This window comes from Protomyctophum bolini, assembly GCF_963924005.1.
Source record: "Protomyctophum bolini genome assembly, chromosome: 8".
Classification (NCBI taxonomy): Eukaryota; Metazoa; Chordata; class Actinopteri; order Myctophiformes; family Myctophidae; genus Protomyctophum; species Protomyctophum bolini.
The window spans coordinates 8,296,648-8,315,152 of NC_137869.1; the positions used below are offsets into that span (position 1 = coordinate 8,296,648).

Consider the following 18,505-nt stretch of genomic DNA (forward strand, 5'->3'; position numbering starts at 1 on the left):
ACAACAACAACAGTATTCCTCTTTGTACATCTTCATTTATTTACAACCTTTTTATATCTGTGTTTAGCTGCTCTCGAACAGCCATATCTTACACACCTCTGCTGTATCTCCACACATGCCGATACTTATCCCTGCATAGAGAGGCTGTGTGAAGGTGGCGTTTGCCGTTTACTGTATGGCGGAGGGTCGTCGTGTTGTTGGAAACACTGTAAAACGACACGGTACCTGCTCTGTGATCCACGTCCACCCCCACTATCCCCCTACGCCCCAATGTGGAGGAACAATTGTACGCCCAGGACTTGTTGTTTTCTCCAAAGCCTGATAGATCTCCTTCCGCCTTCCTGTTGATGTCTTTATAACTGACCGCTACGCTGACCCATCCACTCCATTGCACTTCGAAGTAACCACGTTGTGTGTGTGTGTGTGTGTGTGTGTGTGTGTGTGTGTGTGTGTGTGTGTGTGTGTGTGTGTGTGTGTGCCGTATGTAGGTGAGGGTGATTCAGCTGGGCCATGGGGTGTGTGTGTGTGTGTGTGTGTGTGTGTGTGTGTGTGTGTGTCTTTCATATCATAGCATCTTTGGGCAGATTGCTATAGTTACAGAATACTTGATAGCTAGTCGTCATGGATACCACTGTGAGTCAGATCACGTTACAGAATGCATGGAACTCCATATAAGGAGCTACCTGACATCATGATAGACTCCATCTTTGGGCATGACCGAAAAACATTATGACATTATGGGCTGTATTTTGCGTGTCTTAAGTACCAGGTCTTGCAGGTACTCAAGTTAGGTAATAAGACCTGGTACTTAAGACACGTAAAATACAGCCCTATGACTCATATAAATTTATCTTACTAAACCTACACCACTAATGAAAATGCACTCACATTTCAAAAAGTCCCATATGTTTCCCGGACGCTCTGGTGGACTTGAAACATGGGTGGTGGACACGGCAGACCCTGGAGAAACTGGAGACGGTCAAAATAGAAAGAAATCAAACCGGTAAAGTCATGACCCGCCGTTGAAGAATCACACAAACAGGCAAGTATATTCAATGGTGAAACATGTTAAAATGAAAACCAATCAGCAGCCTGGATTAATTCCAGCCCAGACCTCTCTCCAGCCCCAAAAGCGATGGTCCAAAGGATGGGTTCGGTATAGCTTTGGTGCATAGCTCTGCAAAGACAGCAAAGGGCATTAGGGCTATGGACCAGAGCTAGGTTCGGTAGGGCCTTAGCGAAGGGCTAATTACATGTTCTGACCGAGATCACCCCACGTGAGACTTGGATTACCCCGGATGATTAGCCTGCATGGGTTCCAGCCTGATTCGCTGCGTTCCACGGATCTGAAAATGTCACTGCAGATCCGCGGAAAGCAGCGAATCAGACTGGAACCCAAATACCATAACACTGCTGCCCTCTCTGGTTCCTATCACCGCACCATGAGACTTGGATTACCACAGAGAACACTGCCACCCCCCAGCTACCCTCTCTGGTTCCTATCACCTCACCATGAGACTTGGATTACCACAGAGAACACTGCCACCCCCCAGCTACCCTCTCTGGTTCCTATCACCTCACCATGAGACTTGGATTACCACAGAGAACACTGCCACCCCCCAGCTACCCTCTCTGGTTCCTATCACCTCACCATGAGACTTGGATTACCACAGAGAACACTGCCACCCTCCAGCTACCCTCTGTGGTTCCTATAACTTCACCCACAACCCCCAGCCCTCTCTCCTGTCTCTCCTAAAACTGGTGACATCCATTGGACCCAAAAACCTGGACCTAGACCAAATTCCTTCTACAATTCTTCTTCTAGCCGCAGACTACAGTCAGACCATATTTTCCCCATAATCTACTGTCTTTCATTACAATCATCATCAATACATCTGATCAACTGTCCGTCTGTCCTTCATTTACCATTATCATTAATGCCTAATCTAAAAGTTGTCTCTCCCACCTTTGATCGAAGTTAGACATATTGTTAGACACCTACAGAATGGATGCCGCCATCTACAGACTAAATGTTTTGTTCCAACGTCAGCTAATCATCCTTACACACACTCATTACAATCTACAAGGGTGTTTTAATATAATATTAACTTATAAACTTAAAATCGCTATCCTCTCTTCACCTACCTGTTGGTGTGGTTTTAAACCCCTCCACTAGATCAATCCTGTCTATCTTCAGAACATTCAGCATGATCTGAGTTTCTCTACCAGGGTAGCTCTGCACGATCAGGTCCACTATGTCTGTCCTCTTGGCGTTCTCCAGTGAGCGGCTTGAGACCTTCAACATTTTTAGGCTCTTGTAGATGCCACTTGAACCTGTCAAACTCATCGTGAAGCAGCTGATCCAGAGTGTCCAACATGCGCTGCTTAAGTGTCCCCCATGGTGGATTCTGTTATACAAACACATGATGTTAACATGTCAGCTTCATTATTTGAATACTTTTGATGTGAAGTGAACCCAATAAGCTGCATGCATCAGGAAACACTTCTCATACCCAATTTCAGATAAAGTTTGTACTCCCACACCCACGTGCAGCTGTCATGTCGCTGTGTCATTTATGCACACAAACCTAAGGTGTACTGTGTGTGTGTGTGTGTGTGTGTGTGTGTGTGTGTGTGTGTGTGTGTGTGTGTGTGTGTGTACTGTAGGGGTGCGTTTGGATAGCGCACTGAGCACACTGCAATAAAAACTCATACGTGAGTGCGCTCCCGGTGCGCATATCCGAACTCACCCATATTTGTTACTGTTAGTCTTTTTGCAGGGCGTTGCAAATAAGCATTGTGCTCAGCTACTACTAAAGGTCACACCACTGCCACGCGCACAAACCTGTGGTACTGACGTGCTGTCCCGTAAATGACCTGCAGGTAACGATTACTAGAAAAAAGTGTGCGCATACACACACACACACACACACAGTTGAAGCTATATTTTAAACACATAAAACACATAAAAGTAGCCTAATTGTTGAGTTTTCCCACAAACCGCACTTTGAGAAGCACTGCAATAGTGCACACGGGTCTTACCTATCAGTTACTCACTGTGGCGATGGTTTCAACCAATCAGTGGTATGCCCTCTCTCTTTGGTTTCAATGGTTGTTCAAACCAATCATGATGCAGAACACTGGGGGATCAGAGAAGATAACAACTGCATCATAATCTTTTCCCACCAATTAGATGTACAGTATACAAGCAAAAGTTGGCCTCCATGGCACTATAACAGGCAAATGTGAAAAAACGGGGGAAGAGGTTAATTCAGCTCTGGCATCCAGGGAGTGTGTGTGTGTTTGGCTGTGATCAAGCCAACAGTGCTGGAGATTAGTTTATCACAGACGGACACACGCGGACGGACGGACGGACGGACAGACAGACAGACAGGGTGCAAAACAATTAACTTCAATGTTCCGAATACATGTTTAAATTGATAGTAAATGTCACTGCTCACTAAAATAGTTCATACCTAGGAAATTCCATTTCGTTGCTGTCGGACAGAACCCTTTCCGACTTTTTCATAATTTAACCCATTCTGAACGGGAACCCATTTTGGTGTTAGCACTATGTTATGCTTTAGCTATTGAAAAATAGCAGACCTACAAGCTCATAGCGCGCCACCGAGTGGCGCGCTATGAGCTTGTAGGTCTGCTATTTTTGAAAAATCGAAGAACGACGGACATTTTTTTAATCTGATCTCAGGTCAGAATGGGTTTAAATCAGACCAGTGTGTGTCCAGTGGAAACCTCGTATGAATCTGATCTCAGGTCAGAATGGGTTAACGCCCTGTCATGCCAAAAGTATCACACAAAAGCATCAAAATGAACAGATCCACGAGCTTGTACTACAGTACTACTACTACTTTTGTTATTTTTGAACCCGACAGAGACAATTACAATAATGGACAAACTACTGTAGAGCCACGCTGTAAACATGGAAACCAGGCCTATAGGCTGATAGCAATGACAGCATGTTGCCGGTTCGAATGCAGATCCCCTGCGTGTCACCCCCCCTCTTTCTCTCCCCAGTCCCCATTCCCTGTCAGACAGATTGATTGCATACAGTAGCCCCCCCATACCTGTCTGACCTTGTCCACATCAACATCCCCACCCGGTCTCTCAGGTCTGCCTCCTCCCTCACCCTGAAAGTCCTCCCAGCCCGTCTGTCCACCATGGGGTCAAGAGCCTTCAGCCGCTTTGCCCCTCACCTCTGGAACTCCCTCCCCCCTGACATCAGAAACATGGACATCACCACTTTCCAAACCCACCTCAAAACCCATCTGTTTAGGCAGGCCTATGACCCTGCATGACCTGTCTGCTGCAAGCTGTGTTTTTGTTCTGCTTTTAACTGTTCTGCTTTTAACTTGTACTGTTTTAACCTGTACGGCGACCTTGAGTGCCTTGAAAGGCGCCTTATAAATAAAATGTATTATTATTATTATTAGTAGGGCCTAAATGGAAACAAGATCGCAAGGACTTTTCTTTTTTGGTGCTGTCCCTTTTGAACTGAGTGTTTGACTGCACTCTGATGCTGTTTTTACATTTATGTTCAATAAACTATTCAATCAATCAAAAGGCTACTGTATCATTCAATAAAGGCAAAAAAATCCCCCCAAAAGTATCTTAAAATAAATAAATAAATGGCAAATGTCAGAGAAAATACGAAATTATACGAAACATATGAAATATGACTCACCATGTCTTCAACCAATGCACGCACGCAGTATAGGCATATACTGTGTGAGGAAATGAGGCAAACTGTAAACATGCATGCAGAACAGATGCAGGCGGCCTCCCATCTCTCTCTCTCTCTCTCTCTCTCACTCCTCTGCAAGTCAGTCAGGCCATTTCCCAGAAATGGGTCCCTGCAAGAAAAAAGCTGTATGTGTGTCAACATCATCGTACCTGGCAGTTATGCGGGAACGCCTACAGAGTAGGCAGCCCATACACCAAACAGAAAGGTCATGCTATCTAATTGTATTAAACAACATTAAACTCAACAACATTGCAGTTGTACAGAAAGCTTGAATTATCCTCTGCAAAGTTTCTGTTTCATGATAAAAATACAGGTATACACAGGACCGTTAAGTGATTTCCATGAACGAGCCATGAACTCCATCATGCTGCTCAGTGTTTTGCCACTCTGTCTAGAATAGATGAAGGGTGCAATAGAATTTTGGCAAATAATTTTTGGCAAATAATTTTGGCAAATAATTTTGGCAAATAATTTTGGCAAATAATTTTGGCAAATTATTTTGGCAAATTATTTTGGCAAATTATTTTGGCATGGTTGAATTGTACAGTATATGTTTAAATGTTCAGATAAATCTATAGTTATTTGTTTATTTTTGGAACACAGTTCTTATATGACTCAATAAGATTTCCCTATGGATGCGTCATATAAGAACTGTGTTCCAAAAATAAACAAATCAGTTACTTATTTTCTTATTTCTCTTTTGTATTTCACAAAGTCTGAGGTCATTATTCACTGACGGGACATGGGACATGTCTCCTTCATTGGACAGAACAGAGAAGAGAGACACATATTTTACATTTGAACGTGGTATAGGAGTCTTAACCCACTGACCAAGCTAAAATTCAACTGTTCAGTCCAAATATCACACGTTTACAAACTAAGAGATATTATTGGTATGTGGCCTATATGGCAAACATGCTATCCCCTTTTCCCCTATTCCATATATCTTTGAGGACTTCAGCACTGATGTCATAGCACTGCTGTAATAGCTGACTGACATCATCACCGGTGTCGAACCACCAACCTGGGCCACACTGGGGTTACAACTATCATAGTGCTGATACAGCTACCATAGTACTGAGTACTGCCACATGGCAGCCTCTTCTCGCATCCTGCTGCTGTGTAACGTCAACAAACAAATAGTGTTTTATCCCAGAACTACGCATAATAAATTACACAGTATTTGTGTCTTCCGGCTGATTGGCACGTCCGTTTCACGATGCAAAAGTCAGCCACAGGTGCAAAGAACAAGTGCTCTCCAGGAGTTGGTTGGTGTGGTGGGGCTGGAGATCCATGCACAGATCCTCTCCAACACAAAACTCTTCTCCGGCTCTCCGGTCCGTTTCATGGCGCCACCAAATTCCATGGTGTCCTTCTTCGATGCGTCGTTGCCCGGCACATTGCCGGTGCTGAACAGGAGATCTGTCGAGGCAGCGGTCATGACGGGACTGGCTCTCAACTGCACCATCAACAGGAAGTCACTGTTCGACAGGAAGCATTACTTCTACGCTGACCTCCCAGCCGGCTACCAGATCACCCAAAGGTGCCGACCCATCGCCGTGGACGGTTTGCTGACCTACAGCCGCCTGGGAGGCGAGAAGAGAAGCCAGGTCGTCACCAAGACCGTACACATCAAGCAAATCCAACTGGAACAGGACAGCGGCAAGAGTCTGCACGACAACCGCCGCTGCCAGACTCTCGTGGACCTCAACAGAGCAGGAGTTGGACTGATGGAGCTGGTGATGGAGCCGGATATGAGCTGCGGCGAGGAGGCTGCAGCCGCCGTCAGAGAGCTGCAGCTCATCCTGCAGGCTCTGGGCACCTGTCAGGGCAACATGTCCGAGGGCCAGCTCCGGGTGGACACCAACGTGTCGGTTCATAGGCCGGGAGAACCTCTGGGTGTCCGGACGGAGGTGAAGAACATCAACAGCGCCCGCTTCCTAGCCAGAGCTATAGACTATGAGATCCGGAGACAGACGGGGATCCTGCTGAGTGGCGGTACTGTTCTGAATGAGACCCAAGCCTTCGACTCCAGATGTGGAAAGACCTTCCCGCTGAGAGACAAGGATGGGCTTCAGGACTACAGGTTCATGCCGGAGCCCAACCTCCCTCCGCTGACGGTGTACGACGACGAGGCGTCCCTGCCCAGCGGAGCGGACCCCAGCCAGGCAGTGCTGGTGGAGTGGCTCCGTGACAGTCTGCCCGAGCTGCCCAGTGTCCAGAGAGACAGGCTGCTGCAGACCTACGGCATCCTGCCCGAACATGGTTTCACCCTGCTAAACGAGGAAGGGCTCGTAGACTACTTCGAGGCGGTTGTCGAGGAGACCAGTAGGGCGCCGAGGAAGGTGGTCGGCTGGGTGACCAAGGAGCTGCTCGGTCTGCTCAAACAGCACCATCTAAAGGTCAGCCAGAGCCGCGTATCTCCCTCCGCGCTGGCGGAGCTTCTGCAACTCCAGGAAACAGGACTCGTCTCTGCCTCTGCTGCCAAGCGCGTTCTTCAGGAGATGTGGAGGTGTCCGGGGAAGACGGCCCACCAGGTGGTGCAGGAGCAGGACCTGGGGATGGTCAGTGACTTTACACGGCTCCACAGCGTCTGTCAGAGGGTGGTGGACTCACACCCCGAGGAGGTCCTGCTCATCAGGAAGGGGAACAAGAAGGTTCTGAACAAGCTGATGGGTCTGGTCCAAAGGGAGACCAAAGGCCTGTTCGACCCGCTTCTGCTGCGCTCCATTCTTGAGGAGAAGACTTCCTGAAGGAGACCACACTGGATCACAGTCGTCAACAAGAGAGAGTTTGGACTGGGTGGACTTTTGTAGAACATTACACTGTAGAATCTCCAGCACTGATTCTCAACCTTTTTAATTACAAGGGACACCCTGTTTGATTAACAAAAACAAAACTGACCTAAAGGAATTCCTGTACATCGGTAGTACACTAGAACTGACCCTTCCTTTCTACAATCACCGTTGTCTGTTAACGCTGTAGTCCCGTAACCAGTCAGACTCCATTCACACTTTTGACGTGGCAAAGAAAAGGCCAAATCATAACAATATAGTCATCGGAAAATCTAAAGGTCAGAGGTCTGTTGACGAATGACTGTGAGCTTCAGTTCCTGAGGGATCCTCACGGCCTTCTACCATATTGCCATGAAGAATGCCAAACTGCAAATATGGCGGAATTTCACGGAAGGGGGTCTATGCCCTTTGGGCTTGACCCCTAAATAGAAAGTACTGTTCCTTAAGAAACAGCGTGGGCTCTAGTAGCTCTATACTACATGGAACCCTCCCTCTGTCTTCCGATTGGTTGGCCCACATGACGTCACAGCCCAGAGGACGAAAGGCCCGGGAATATTATGATGATAATAGTAGCCTAGCTACTCAAGCCCACAATAAGCCCTTGAGGCTTTTTGTCCTTTTAGCTCAAATGTTTGACTGTACCTGTTTACGGTTCCGTCTAATACAATATTCAATCAATCAATACATTATCCCAATAGCATGAGTTAGCATGTGTTATCCTTCTAGCCTAACCTGTGACTGTACTACCTGTACTGCAGTACTGTAATAAAGTATTCAATCAATCATTCAATCAATCAGAACTGATGTCATAATCATGACATCACCTGCTGTCCACCTGTGCCTTTATATCTTAAAGAGCATGTGCAAAATGTTTCTATTAAGTATATAGCGACGGTCAGTCGGTTCAGCCGTTGCTCAGATTGAGTGTCATTTATGTGTTTGTGACAATGCCTCGCATTGAAACGGACATCAAACTGGACTTCAAGGACGTGCTCCTTCGGCCCAAGCGGAGCACGCTAAAGTCTCGCAGCGAGGTGGACCTGGCAAGGAGCTACACCTTCAGGAACTCAAAGGGCAGCTACAGAGGCATCCCCATCATCGCCGCCAACATGGACACCGTGGGAAGCTTCGAGATGGCTCTGGCGCTGCACAGGTTCACCCTCTTCACCGCCGTCCACAAGCACTACTCCGTTGACGACTGGAGGGCGTTCGCAGCGAAACACCCAGAGTGCATACAGACCAGCATAGCGGTCAGCACGGGAACCAGCGACGGGGACTTTGAGAAGCTCTCGGCCATCGTGGCGGCCGTGCCCCAGCTGCAGTACATCTGCGTGGACGTGGCCAACGGCTACTCCGAGCACTTCGTGCAGTTCGTCAAGGACGTCCGTCAAAGGTTCCCGACACACACCATCATGGCGGGGAACGTGGTGACGGGAGAGATGGTGGAGGAGCTGATCCTGTCCGGCGCCGACATCATCAAAGTGGGCATCGGGTCGGGCTCGGTGTGCACCACGCGCAAGAAGACGGGGGTGGGCTACCCGCAGCTCAGCGCCGTGATGGAGTGCGCGGACGCGGCCCACGGCCTGGGCGGCCACATCATCTCCGACGGAGGGTGCACCTGCCCCGGGGACGTGTCTAAGGCTTTCGGCGCCGGGGCCGACTTCGTGATGCTGGGCGGCATGCTGGCCGGCCACCAGGAGTGCGGCGGCGAGGTCGTTGAGAAGGAGAACAGCAGCGGCATGTACAAGCGCTTCTACGGCATGAGCTCCGACACGGCCATGAAGAAGCACGCCGGCGGCGTGGCCGAGTACCGGGCGTCCGAGGGCAAGACGGTGGAGGTGGCGTACAAGGGCCCCGTGGAGGCCACGGTGCGCGACGTGCTGGGCGGCGTGCGCTCCACCTGCACCTACGTGGGCGCAGCCAAGCTGAAGGAGCTGAGCCGCAGGACCACCTTCATCAGGGTCACGCAGCAGCTCAACACCGTGTTCGGTGACGACAACTGGACATATTTGAGGCACATATGACCTTCCTTATAGATCATTATGAATCCTTTCATTGTCAATGGCAAATATGAGACATGTGGGGACAAAAGCTGTGTATATAAGATCTACAAGCTCATAGCGCCACGCTACGTGCTTTTTTTGTTTTTAACTCAAATCTTTGCTTCTGGGTCCCTGGAACAACATAATTTCAGATTGGGTCGGCGGCCAAATACAGATATTTTGGGGGGTCCTTGACATGAAAATGTTTGAGAACGACTGACATGATTCAGGAGCCATTTTTTTCAGGTATAAATCGGTTAGACTCGGTAACGTGTGTCATTTTAGATTTTACGTACATTTTAGATTTTACGTACTTAGATTTTACGTTTCTTAAAAAGAGCATATTTACCAGCTCACAGCAAGCTTGTGTGTCTCCAATATTTTAGGGGCTATACAGCTTTTGTCCCCACATGTCTCAATATTTGCCATTGACAATGAAAGGAGAAATTAGGTCAAATGTCTGCCAAATATGACGTAGATTTGTGGCAACACAAAGCGCCCCTCACCTCACATAGGTGATTTCTTTTAACCATTTTTTAGTCTTTTGCATTTTGTTTGGTCTTCAATATTTTAGAATTTACCTCTGATTTAGAAGGCATTTGTAGAACCGGCCTCAGGTCGGAGCCCACCAGAACCCGTAGTAACCGTAGGATTAAACTAGAACTGCACTCTGTCGAGTGCCTACTTGCGTGTAGAGCAGAGTGCGCAAGTCTGTCAACTGCTATGAACTCTCAAATCTACGCCTCTCTGTCCCTGTAAAACATTGAACTTATATGTACCAATGCCAGGGTATAACTGGCTCTCGATGGTGACGTAATGAAGATATGTTTCAGATTATACATGTATACATGGAGGAATTACCTTTAATCCACCCGACACTGAAGGCCTATATATGAATGCCTATGTATATGTAATTTGCAAGTTGATGAGTAGTATACTGTGGTTACTTAATTGGGTTGTTTTATGCGTATGCCGTAGCTGCATGGGTATAACTGGCTCTCGATGGTGACGTAATGAAGATATGTTTCAGATTATACATGTATACATGGAGGAATTACCTTTAATCCACCCGACACTGAAGGCCTATATATGAATGCCTATGTATATGTAATTTGCAAGTTGATGAGTAGTATACTGTGGTTACTTAATTGGGTTGTTTTATGCGTATGCCGTAGCTGCATGATTTGCTTTACAGAGCAATGGAGAAAACTCAGATTTTTTTTACATCCCAGTTTATAGGCATTTTAGCTCATTTTAGCCACCGTGGACACCATCTTGAAAACGATGCCTTTCTGGTTGTTCGTTTTTCTTAACATTTTAGTATGTTATTTAGCACACCCAATAGTAACAGCATCCATTGAAAATCTATTTGATCAATTATTTTGGTTTACAACCATAGCTATAGGTATTGGTAGGCTATCTAATATTTGAGTCAGCTTTTTGAAAACCTTATACCCATACAACACCACGCCAAAATTAAAAAACTAGTCACCAAAAGCCAAATTGTGGTGATTCTTTACTAGTCCAGTTACAGTATAAAGGAGGCTGCTAGGGCTGTGAATCTTTGGGTGTCCCACAATTCGATTCCGATTCTTGGGGTCACGATTCGATCCAAAAACGATTTTTCAATTCAAACGCATTTGTTTTCCCAGATTCAAAATGATTTTCTATTCAAAATGATTCTCGATTCAATACATATAGGATTTCATCACAATCTACTCCAGTCTTGAACTGAAGTGACTACAGTAACTTGAAAATGACTGAAGACCTGATGTTTACTGTGATTAGGGTAAGCTTACATTTCATATCACATAGGCCTACACCATGTAGTGAAAACTCCTGTAACTTAAAGAAATCTAAAAAAGAATTGATTTTTGGAAATTATGAATCGATTTTGAATCGTTCATAACGGAATCACGATTCTAATTCGAATCTATTTTTTGACACCCCTAGAGGCTGCAGTCAGCCTGCTAGAGTCAAGTTGTATGTATATGTTTTATCTCGTGAATGGCACAAAAATTACCCTGTGGGATTAATAAAGGTATTAAATACACCTGTCCAAAATGTATTTGTCCATAACAAAACGTGACATTGTAATTGGCTAACAATATTAGTGGGAGGGGCTCAGGGGCCTATGTAAGCTACTGCGGCAACCACACTTTGCAATTTTTCATTTTTTCATCAATTGCGACCTTTCTAGTTATTATTATTATTATATTGATGAGATCAGGAATCTCCATATATGGGCAAAAATGGACATGTACAGATACATTATGATATAAATGGACACTGACAGATACATACATATTTGCGGATGTCTAGGGAGTGCTGGAACCTATCCCTCTGACTCCTGGATTCCCCCCTCAGGTCCTCCTCAGTGATTTGCACTCTGGGTCAACCAGCTAATTGTCAACGTAGGGCGTTCTGGTGGAGTGTGATCCCGCCGTCAAGCAGTTCCTCCTGCACCTGGACCGTGGACGAGAAGTGTGTCCTCCTGGGGAAGACGTTCATCATCCAGGAGTCAGGACCAGCTGGACCACACGCACGTCTTCATACTGGCAGAGGTGGTCCCGCTGCTGCAGGACAGAGTTGGACAATAAAATGGATCAGAATTTGTAATGAGCTGAACACTCAGGAGTCAGGACTAGTCAACAATGAATGAATGTTTATTCTGCGTTCTCCCTCCAAATACCCAGCAGTGTATTCGCACAGACAACAGTGCCACCTAGTGGCCTGGAATACCTAAGCATATCATTACAGAATTCATTCCCCATCACTCAAAAATAACAAGCATGACGTTCCAACAGAAGAAATAAATGTTTTAAAGTTTGAGGTCAGACATGCTCATATGAGGGCAGGCAGAAACGCACGCGGCACGCAAGCAAATTGGTTTCGTTCCATTCATACCGCCATGATCTTTCCCATTCACTCACATTTCTAGAATGTGAGAATGTGAATTTCTAGAAATACAGACCATGGATGGGCAAGTGCAATAGTACATACAGTAGTAGTATAATCGCCCATGGTCCCCCCCCCCCCATATTGATGATGAATTTGCACATGAACTTAGAACTCTGTTCCAGCTATTTCATCTTGTGATTGTGTGGTCCCCCTTATTTTATCTACTTATAATTTTATTGGGTATTTTACTATTTTTAATGGTGCATTATAGTGCTCTTACTAATGGATTGAGATGACTTGACTGGACTGGACTATGACGGACTAACAGTTTTATGCCATGAAGCTGCCCCATCAGTGGGTTTTTTTGTGGTCCTTTTTCCCCCTCTCTCTGTTGATACTATGTGTTATGGTTGCACTAAACTAAATTTCATTGTACATGTACAGTATGTCTCATACAGTGACAATGAAGATCTTATCATCTTATCTTCATTAGTTCATTTGACGCCCAATCTAACCGATTGATGCCGAGTGCCAAGCAGGGAGGCATTGGGGGTCGCCCCAATCACAGAAGAAAATGAATGTACTCCACTGTTACTAGTACCTGAAATGACCCATTTCCAGGGTGGGACGTTTGCATACAGATATTTATCCATCCATTCCTCCTCGCGGCATATTTGTCATGCATTGGTTACCATGGTGCTGTGACATCAATGTTGGTTTCATATATTATAATCTTGTTATTTAGATTGTATTATTCTACTGCACATTAAACTTCTGTACATATGTTTATTCTAACATAAAGAAGACCCAAGAACCACAAATCAACCATGAATCCAAGAGTTATTCATTCAAGCAATAAGCGATATGCATTTTATCAAGTTTTCACAATTTGACAAGTACACTCAGGCAACATGTTTGAATTGGTTGTAGTTTTTTTTTTTTATTGTGAATCTGTCTAAAACTGTTACTCTTTTCAGGGATTCACATTCAAAAGCATCAAAAGTATAGCAGATCTACAAGTTTGAGCTTGTAGATGGACAACGCTGACAGGGTTTAGTTGGAGGCGACGGTCTGGTCAATCCAGGAACGCAGCACGGTGACGCGGGCGTACACTCCAGGCGAGTCCACGCTGCAGTATCCACTGCCCCAGGAGACCACACCGACCAGGGTCCAGGCGCCATCCTTCTGGCAGACCAGGGGCCCACCAGAGTCCCCCTGAAACAACAAGCAGTCCAGTCAGATGACTCACCAATACATAGACTGAGACTAATAATAAATTGCTAATAAAGTGTGAATGTTATATTTGATATATACCTGGCGTTCAGGCTCTGCTTATACATTACTCTCGTCTCTGCACAGCACATTAGCAGATGGCATTTTGGGGCGGGAACCCCTTTTGGTGTTGGCATTGTTATGCTTTAGCTATTGAAAAATAGCAGACCTACAAGCTCATAGCGTGCCACCGAGTGGCGCGCTACGAGCTTGTAGGTCTGCTATTTTTGAAAAATCGAACAACGACTGACAATAGAAACATAGCTTTTTCAGAAAACTGTCAGGATGTAGAAGACATTTTTAGAATCTGATCTCAGGTCAAAATGGGTTAAGAGCAGGGACATATACATCTATAACCCCCCCGGGGGGGGGGGGGGGGGGGACAAACAGAATCCTTAATGCCAGCCCACACTATAGGAATCCAATTCAAGTGAGATTCCGTTTTATTAGGGTGATTTGCTGGAAAACGAACGTCCGCGCGGATTGCCGTGTCGTGGCCGTATAAAGGCCCAGGGTGGCGGGGCCACAAAAAGCTGCACATGAGTGTTAACCTCTGGAGATGAGTGTAATCTGCCTGAACTAGCTCGCAGCCAGGCTACGCAGCATTTGTGAATTGTATGTGTTTCGTGTCAAAAGTGTCCTCTTGATGTCACTCACCATGCAGGAAGAGGCCCCCTGGGCTCCGGCGCAGATCATTGAATCAGTGATCTTGCTGCCCCAGTGTCTCTTGCACTCGTCCTTGGAGAGAAGGGGGAGGGCAGCCTGCTGCAGCAGGGCAGGCGTGCCATAGGCTGAGGGAAGAAATGAAGAAATCTCAAAGTGTTAAATGGACAGAACGTCTGTTGTTGGGTCCGTCCGTGTCTGAATGGGTGAATGTGTTGTGCCGGTCCCTTACCCCAGGGGTCGGTCAGGCCCCATCCGGAGGTCACGCACATCATGCCGCCGGGGAAGTCGTCGCGGGCCTCGGCCATGCACACGGGGGACACGTGCGCGCCCATCTTGGCGGGGCTTCTCAGCTTGATCAGCTGGATGTCGTAGCTGTTGCCGTTGGACCCGTAGCGCGAGTGCTTGATGTACTGTCAGAGAAGATTAAGTTACACACAACAGTCAACTGTAGCTGTTAGGAGAGATGTGTGAAAAGAAGTCTTCTTTGTTGAGTAAATGCACGTACGGCTTCAACAATATATTCCAATATGTGAAAAATGGAGGCAAAAAAATTGCCGTAGACATACAAAATGAGTGGACAATAATATTACCAGAAACACATAAAGTGATAGCTCTGAATGACCATAAAAGTCCTGTAACAGAGGTTACGAATGTAATCAAATGGACATGCAGGGTCCTTTTGGTTCCATTTGTGCACAGACTAGTTATGGGGGTCCATTTTGTCTCCCAAGGGAGAAATTTGTCTTGGACCCCAAGGACCCTCCCTGCAGCATACAATACAATACAATACAATACAATACACAATACAAGACAACAAAGGCACACAGTGACGCGTACAACATTAAAGACATTAAAGAACATCACCTCATAACCTTCGACCTCTACCCTGTCTGCCCTCTGCAAGGACTCTGTTAAGGAGTGTGATTGACAGGGGGACAAAGGAATGCTTGTACCTATTATATTTGCACGCATGGACCTCGTACCTCCTATCTGATGGCATTAGCCGATACTCAGGGTATAGTACATGGGAGGGGTCAGACACAATTTTCTTAACCTGTCCAATGGTGGCCTGCTCAAAGATGACCTGGGGGGTGATCGGAGGACATACCCATGATCTTCCATGCCATATGGATGTCTCATGCCATTAGCAGTGGTGGAAATTAACTAACTATTTACTTAAGTACTGTACAATTTTGAGGCATTTGTACTTTACTTGAGTGCTTTTCAACTTACAATACTTTTACTTGTACTCCATTACATCTCAGAGGCAAATATTGTACTTTTACTCCACTACATTTATTTTAAAACTTTAGTTACTAGTTAGTTTGTAGATTTTGATTATTATTAAAACACAGGCATTAACCTCCCCCTAGCTCACAATACGTCACATTGTGAGCTTGTAGATCTGCTATTTTCAAAATATTTTCATAATTGAAAACGTGCAATGGGACATTCTGCATAATGTGTAGTTTTTGTACTACATTTTTATGTCAATACTTTTGTACTATTACTCAAGTATGTTTTGAATTCCTGGCTTTTTGCACACAGTACTTCTATATTGCCGTATTGACACTTTTAATTATAGGCCTAAATAAAAAAATGTACATGTTGTAAGTGTTGTTTTAAAAATATATATAACTTTTATACCGCGATTTTGCAACCTTTTTTTCACCCAGTATCAATTATCTAATGTAATCCTGGACGTTACACTTCCTCTGACAACCTGGGGGGGGGGGCAGCGGACTGACCTCATGCCTCCTTATATGCATGAGGAGTGCAAGCTGCTTCTTTTCACCTGACAGGGGGGGAATTTCCCCGGCCGGACATAGCACGTGGAAGGAACACGTTATTGATTTTTTTTTGATGATTTTAAATTTCTTAACAAAAACGTTATAGGAAAACGATTGAGAACTACTGATTTAGAAGAATCTGCCTCAGTTCTTAATGTGTTAAAAACATACCGTTGACCATTTGATCTTCTGGATGTCCTCAGCGTTGGAGTTGCGGTCGTGTTCGCCCAGGACTATAACGGTATTAGTTCTGACACACACACAAAAAAAGGTTTAAAATGAATTAATGGTCAATTTAAAATTAATTAAAAGGTCAATAACTATCCAATGCCTAATAATACCTAATGATCTTCAGTCAGACTTCTTAGCAGTCACAATGAAAATACTGCAATTGTAATTATATTTCCAACTGGATAGGCTATTAGGCAGCTATTATTACAGACTGTGATTTGGTGAGCCTTGTATGTACCTCTTGAACATTTTAAAATACTATAATTTTCTTAGGTCTCACTTTTGGAAATGCATGGGTATGGTTCTGTAGTACTGTGTGTAGAGTGTAGACAATACTGGTATAATGTACAGAACCCAAACGTGCTGTCAGTATCATCAGTGAACAGCAGAGGGCGCTGTTGGACTACTGTACCTGACAGTGCAGTGGGCAGCAGTCACCACCCAGTTTTCGTTGATCAGGGAACCGCCGCAGGAGTGGAAGCCGGTGTCATCCTGCATTCACATTGTATTTATTAGCAACCAACAACCGTAGGAGTTAATTTACATACCGTCACCTTAATGCTAATATAATGGCCTCTGTGTCATTTATTTTCTTTTCGGAAAACGAATGAATGAACCAAAACAATATTTCTTAATCATTTCACCTAAACAGTTTATAACAAATTACAATATATGACTATTGACATACAAATAGTCTGTCAGTTATGTAACAGAAGAGGATTAAATGACTTAGGCCAATTTGTGTTTTAAGGCCAAACTATTTCAGGCCAATTCTTTTTTGCCTAATTACATTGTCCTGAATGATATGACAGACAGACAGACAGACAGACAGACAGACATTTAAATCCTGAATATCTTTTCTATTTATTTTTTCACTATTTTTAAATTGGAATCCTGAAAAGTATTCTTTATTTAATTTCAAATGCATTTAGTTAGTAGTAATATTCTGAATTTAAATGCAAATACAGTGGACATAAAAAAGGACTTCTATAGTCATTCAGCTACTAATATAGACTGAAGTAATTGAAGCAGGTTATGTTATGTTTGCATATTTGGAATTGGAAAACAGCTGAATAAATAAATAAATAAATACTATATCAATATTCATGAGGGCCACATTAAGTGAAGGTGGGGGCCGCATGCATGTGGCCCCCGGGCTGCCACTTGCCCATGTATTTCTGAGGGAAACTTCACTTTTACTTGACGGTATAGTAGTAGTAGTAGTTAAATTCAACATACACTGATGACAGTCACAGTGCTCTCAAACTCTCAATCTATATGTAATCTAAAAGGTTTAATCTGCAACACAATTTCATCTCTCTCTCAGCTATAAAGGGGTCCCGGCTTCATCTCTCTCTCAGCTAAGGGGTCCCGGCTTCATCTCTCTCTCAGCTATAAAGGGGTCCCGGCTTCATCTCTCTCTCAGCTAAGGGGTCCCTGCTTCATCTCTCTCTCAGCTATAAAGGGGTCTCTGCTTCATCTCTCTCTCAGCTAAGAGGTCCTTGGCCTGACAAACACTGAAGACCCCTGTCTTGTAAATGAATGTAAAGGAGGCTCACCTGCATGGAGATCTGCCAGGGCCAGGAGTGTGGCACGGCCTCCTCACCGTTCACAATACGGGAGTATCCAGAGACCACTGGACTGATGGCTGGAGAGCCACAGCCTGGTGGAGAGATAAAATTACAAGTTTAGAAACTTTATGCAGAACAACCAGTCAATCAAATAAAATAAATCAATTGAAGCGGAAGCAATCCCGGTGAAAAATGTTCTGGAGCATTCCATTTGAATTGACCGGCAGGTAAACAATCATTATAGTAATAATAATAATAATACAACATACAATTTATATATAGTCAAAGTCGCTAAACACACCAAAAAAAAGCAGTTATATATTTACCGTAGGCAGCGCCAACAAAGGCAAGGCAGGAGAGAATCCACAAGAAGGCCATGGTTGGTTTATAGCTTGACTCTAGCAGGCTGACTGCAGCCTCCTTTATACTGGATCATATCATTCCATCTTATCTTCCTGGTGGGAGTTTGAACAGC

At 44.9% G+C, this 18,505-nt stretch overlaps 3 protein-coding genes across 3 annotated transcripts; 2 read left to right on the forward strand and 1 right to left on the reverse strand.

Annotated features, from left to right (window-relative positions):
- Positions 1-5,853: 5,853 nt before the first annotated feature.
- LOC308319586 (glutamyl-tRNA(Gln) amidotransferase subunit B, mitochondrial-like) lies at positions 5,854-7,515 on the forward strand (the record flags this gene model as incomplete). Its single annotated transcript, XM_080769688.1, has 1 exon — positions 5,854-7,515. One exon carries the CDS (start codon positions 5,854-5,856, stop codon positions 7,513-7,515), a length of 1,662 nt encoding a protein of 553 aa, XP_080625814.1.
- A 989-nt stretch (positions 7,516-8,504) lies between these two features.
- On the forward strand, positions 8,505-9,581 carry LOC308319587 (GMP reductase 1-like; the record flags this gene model as incomplete). Its single annotated transcript, XM_080769689.1, has 1 exon — positions 8,505-9,581. One exon carries the CDS (start codon positions 8,505-8,507, stop codon positions 9,579-9,581), a length of 1,077 nt encoding a protein of 358 aa, XP_080625815.1.
- Positions 9,582-13,539: 3,958 nt separating this feature from the next.
- Positions 13,540-18,505, reverse strand: LOC308319901 (chymotrypsinogen 2-like). The gene is made up of 7 exons (XM_080770131.1): positions 18,357-18,505; positions 18,019-18,122; positions 16,872-16,951; positions 16,400-16,478; positions 14,668-14,848; positions 14,430-14,563; positions 13,540-13,715 (listed from the first exon to the last, which is right to left on the reverse strand). The coding sequence occupies exons 1-7, from the start codon at positions 18,406-18,408 to the stop codon at positions 13,554-13,556; spliced, it is 792 nt and encodes a 263-aa protein (XP_080626257.1). The 5' UTR covers positions 18,409-18,505; the 3' UTR covers positions 13,540-13,553.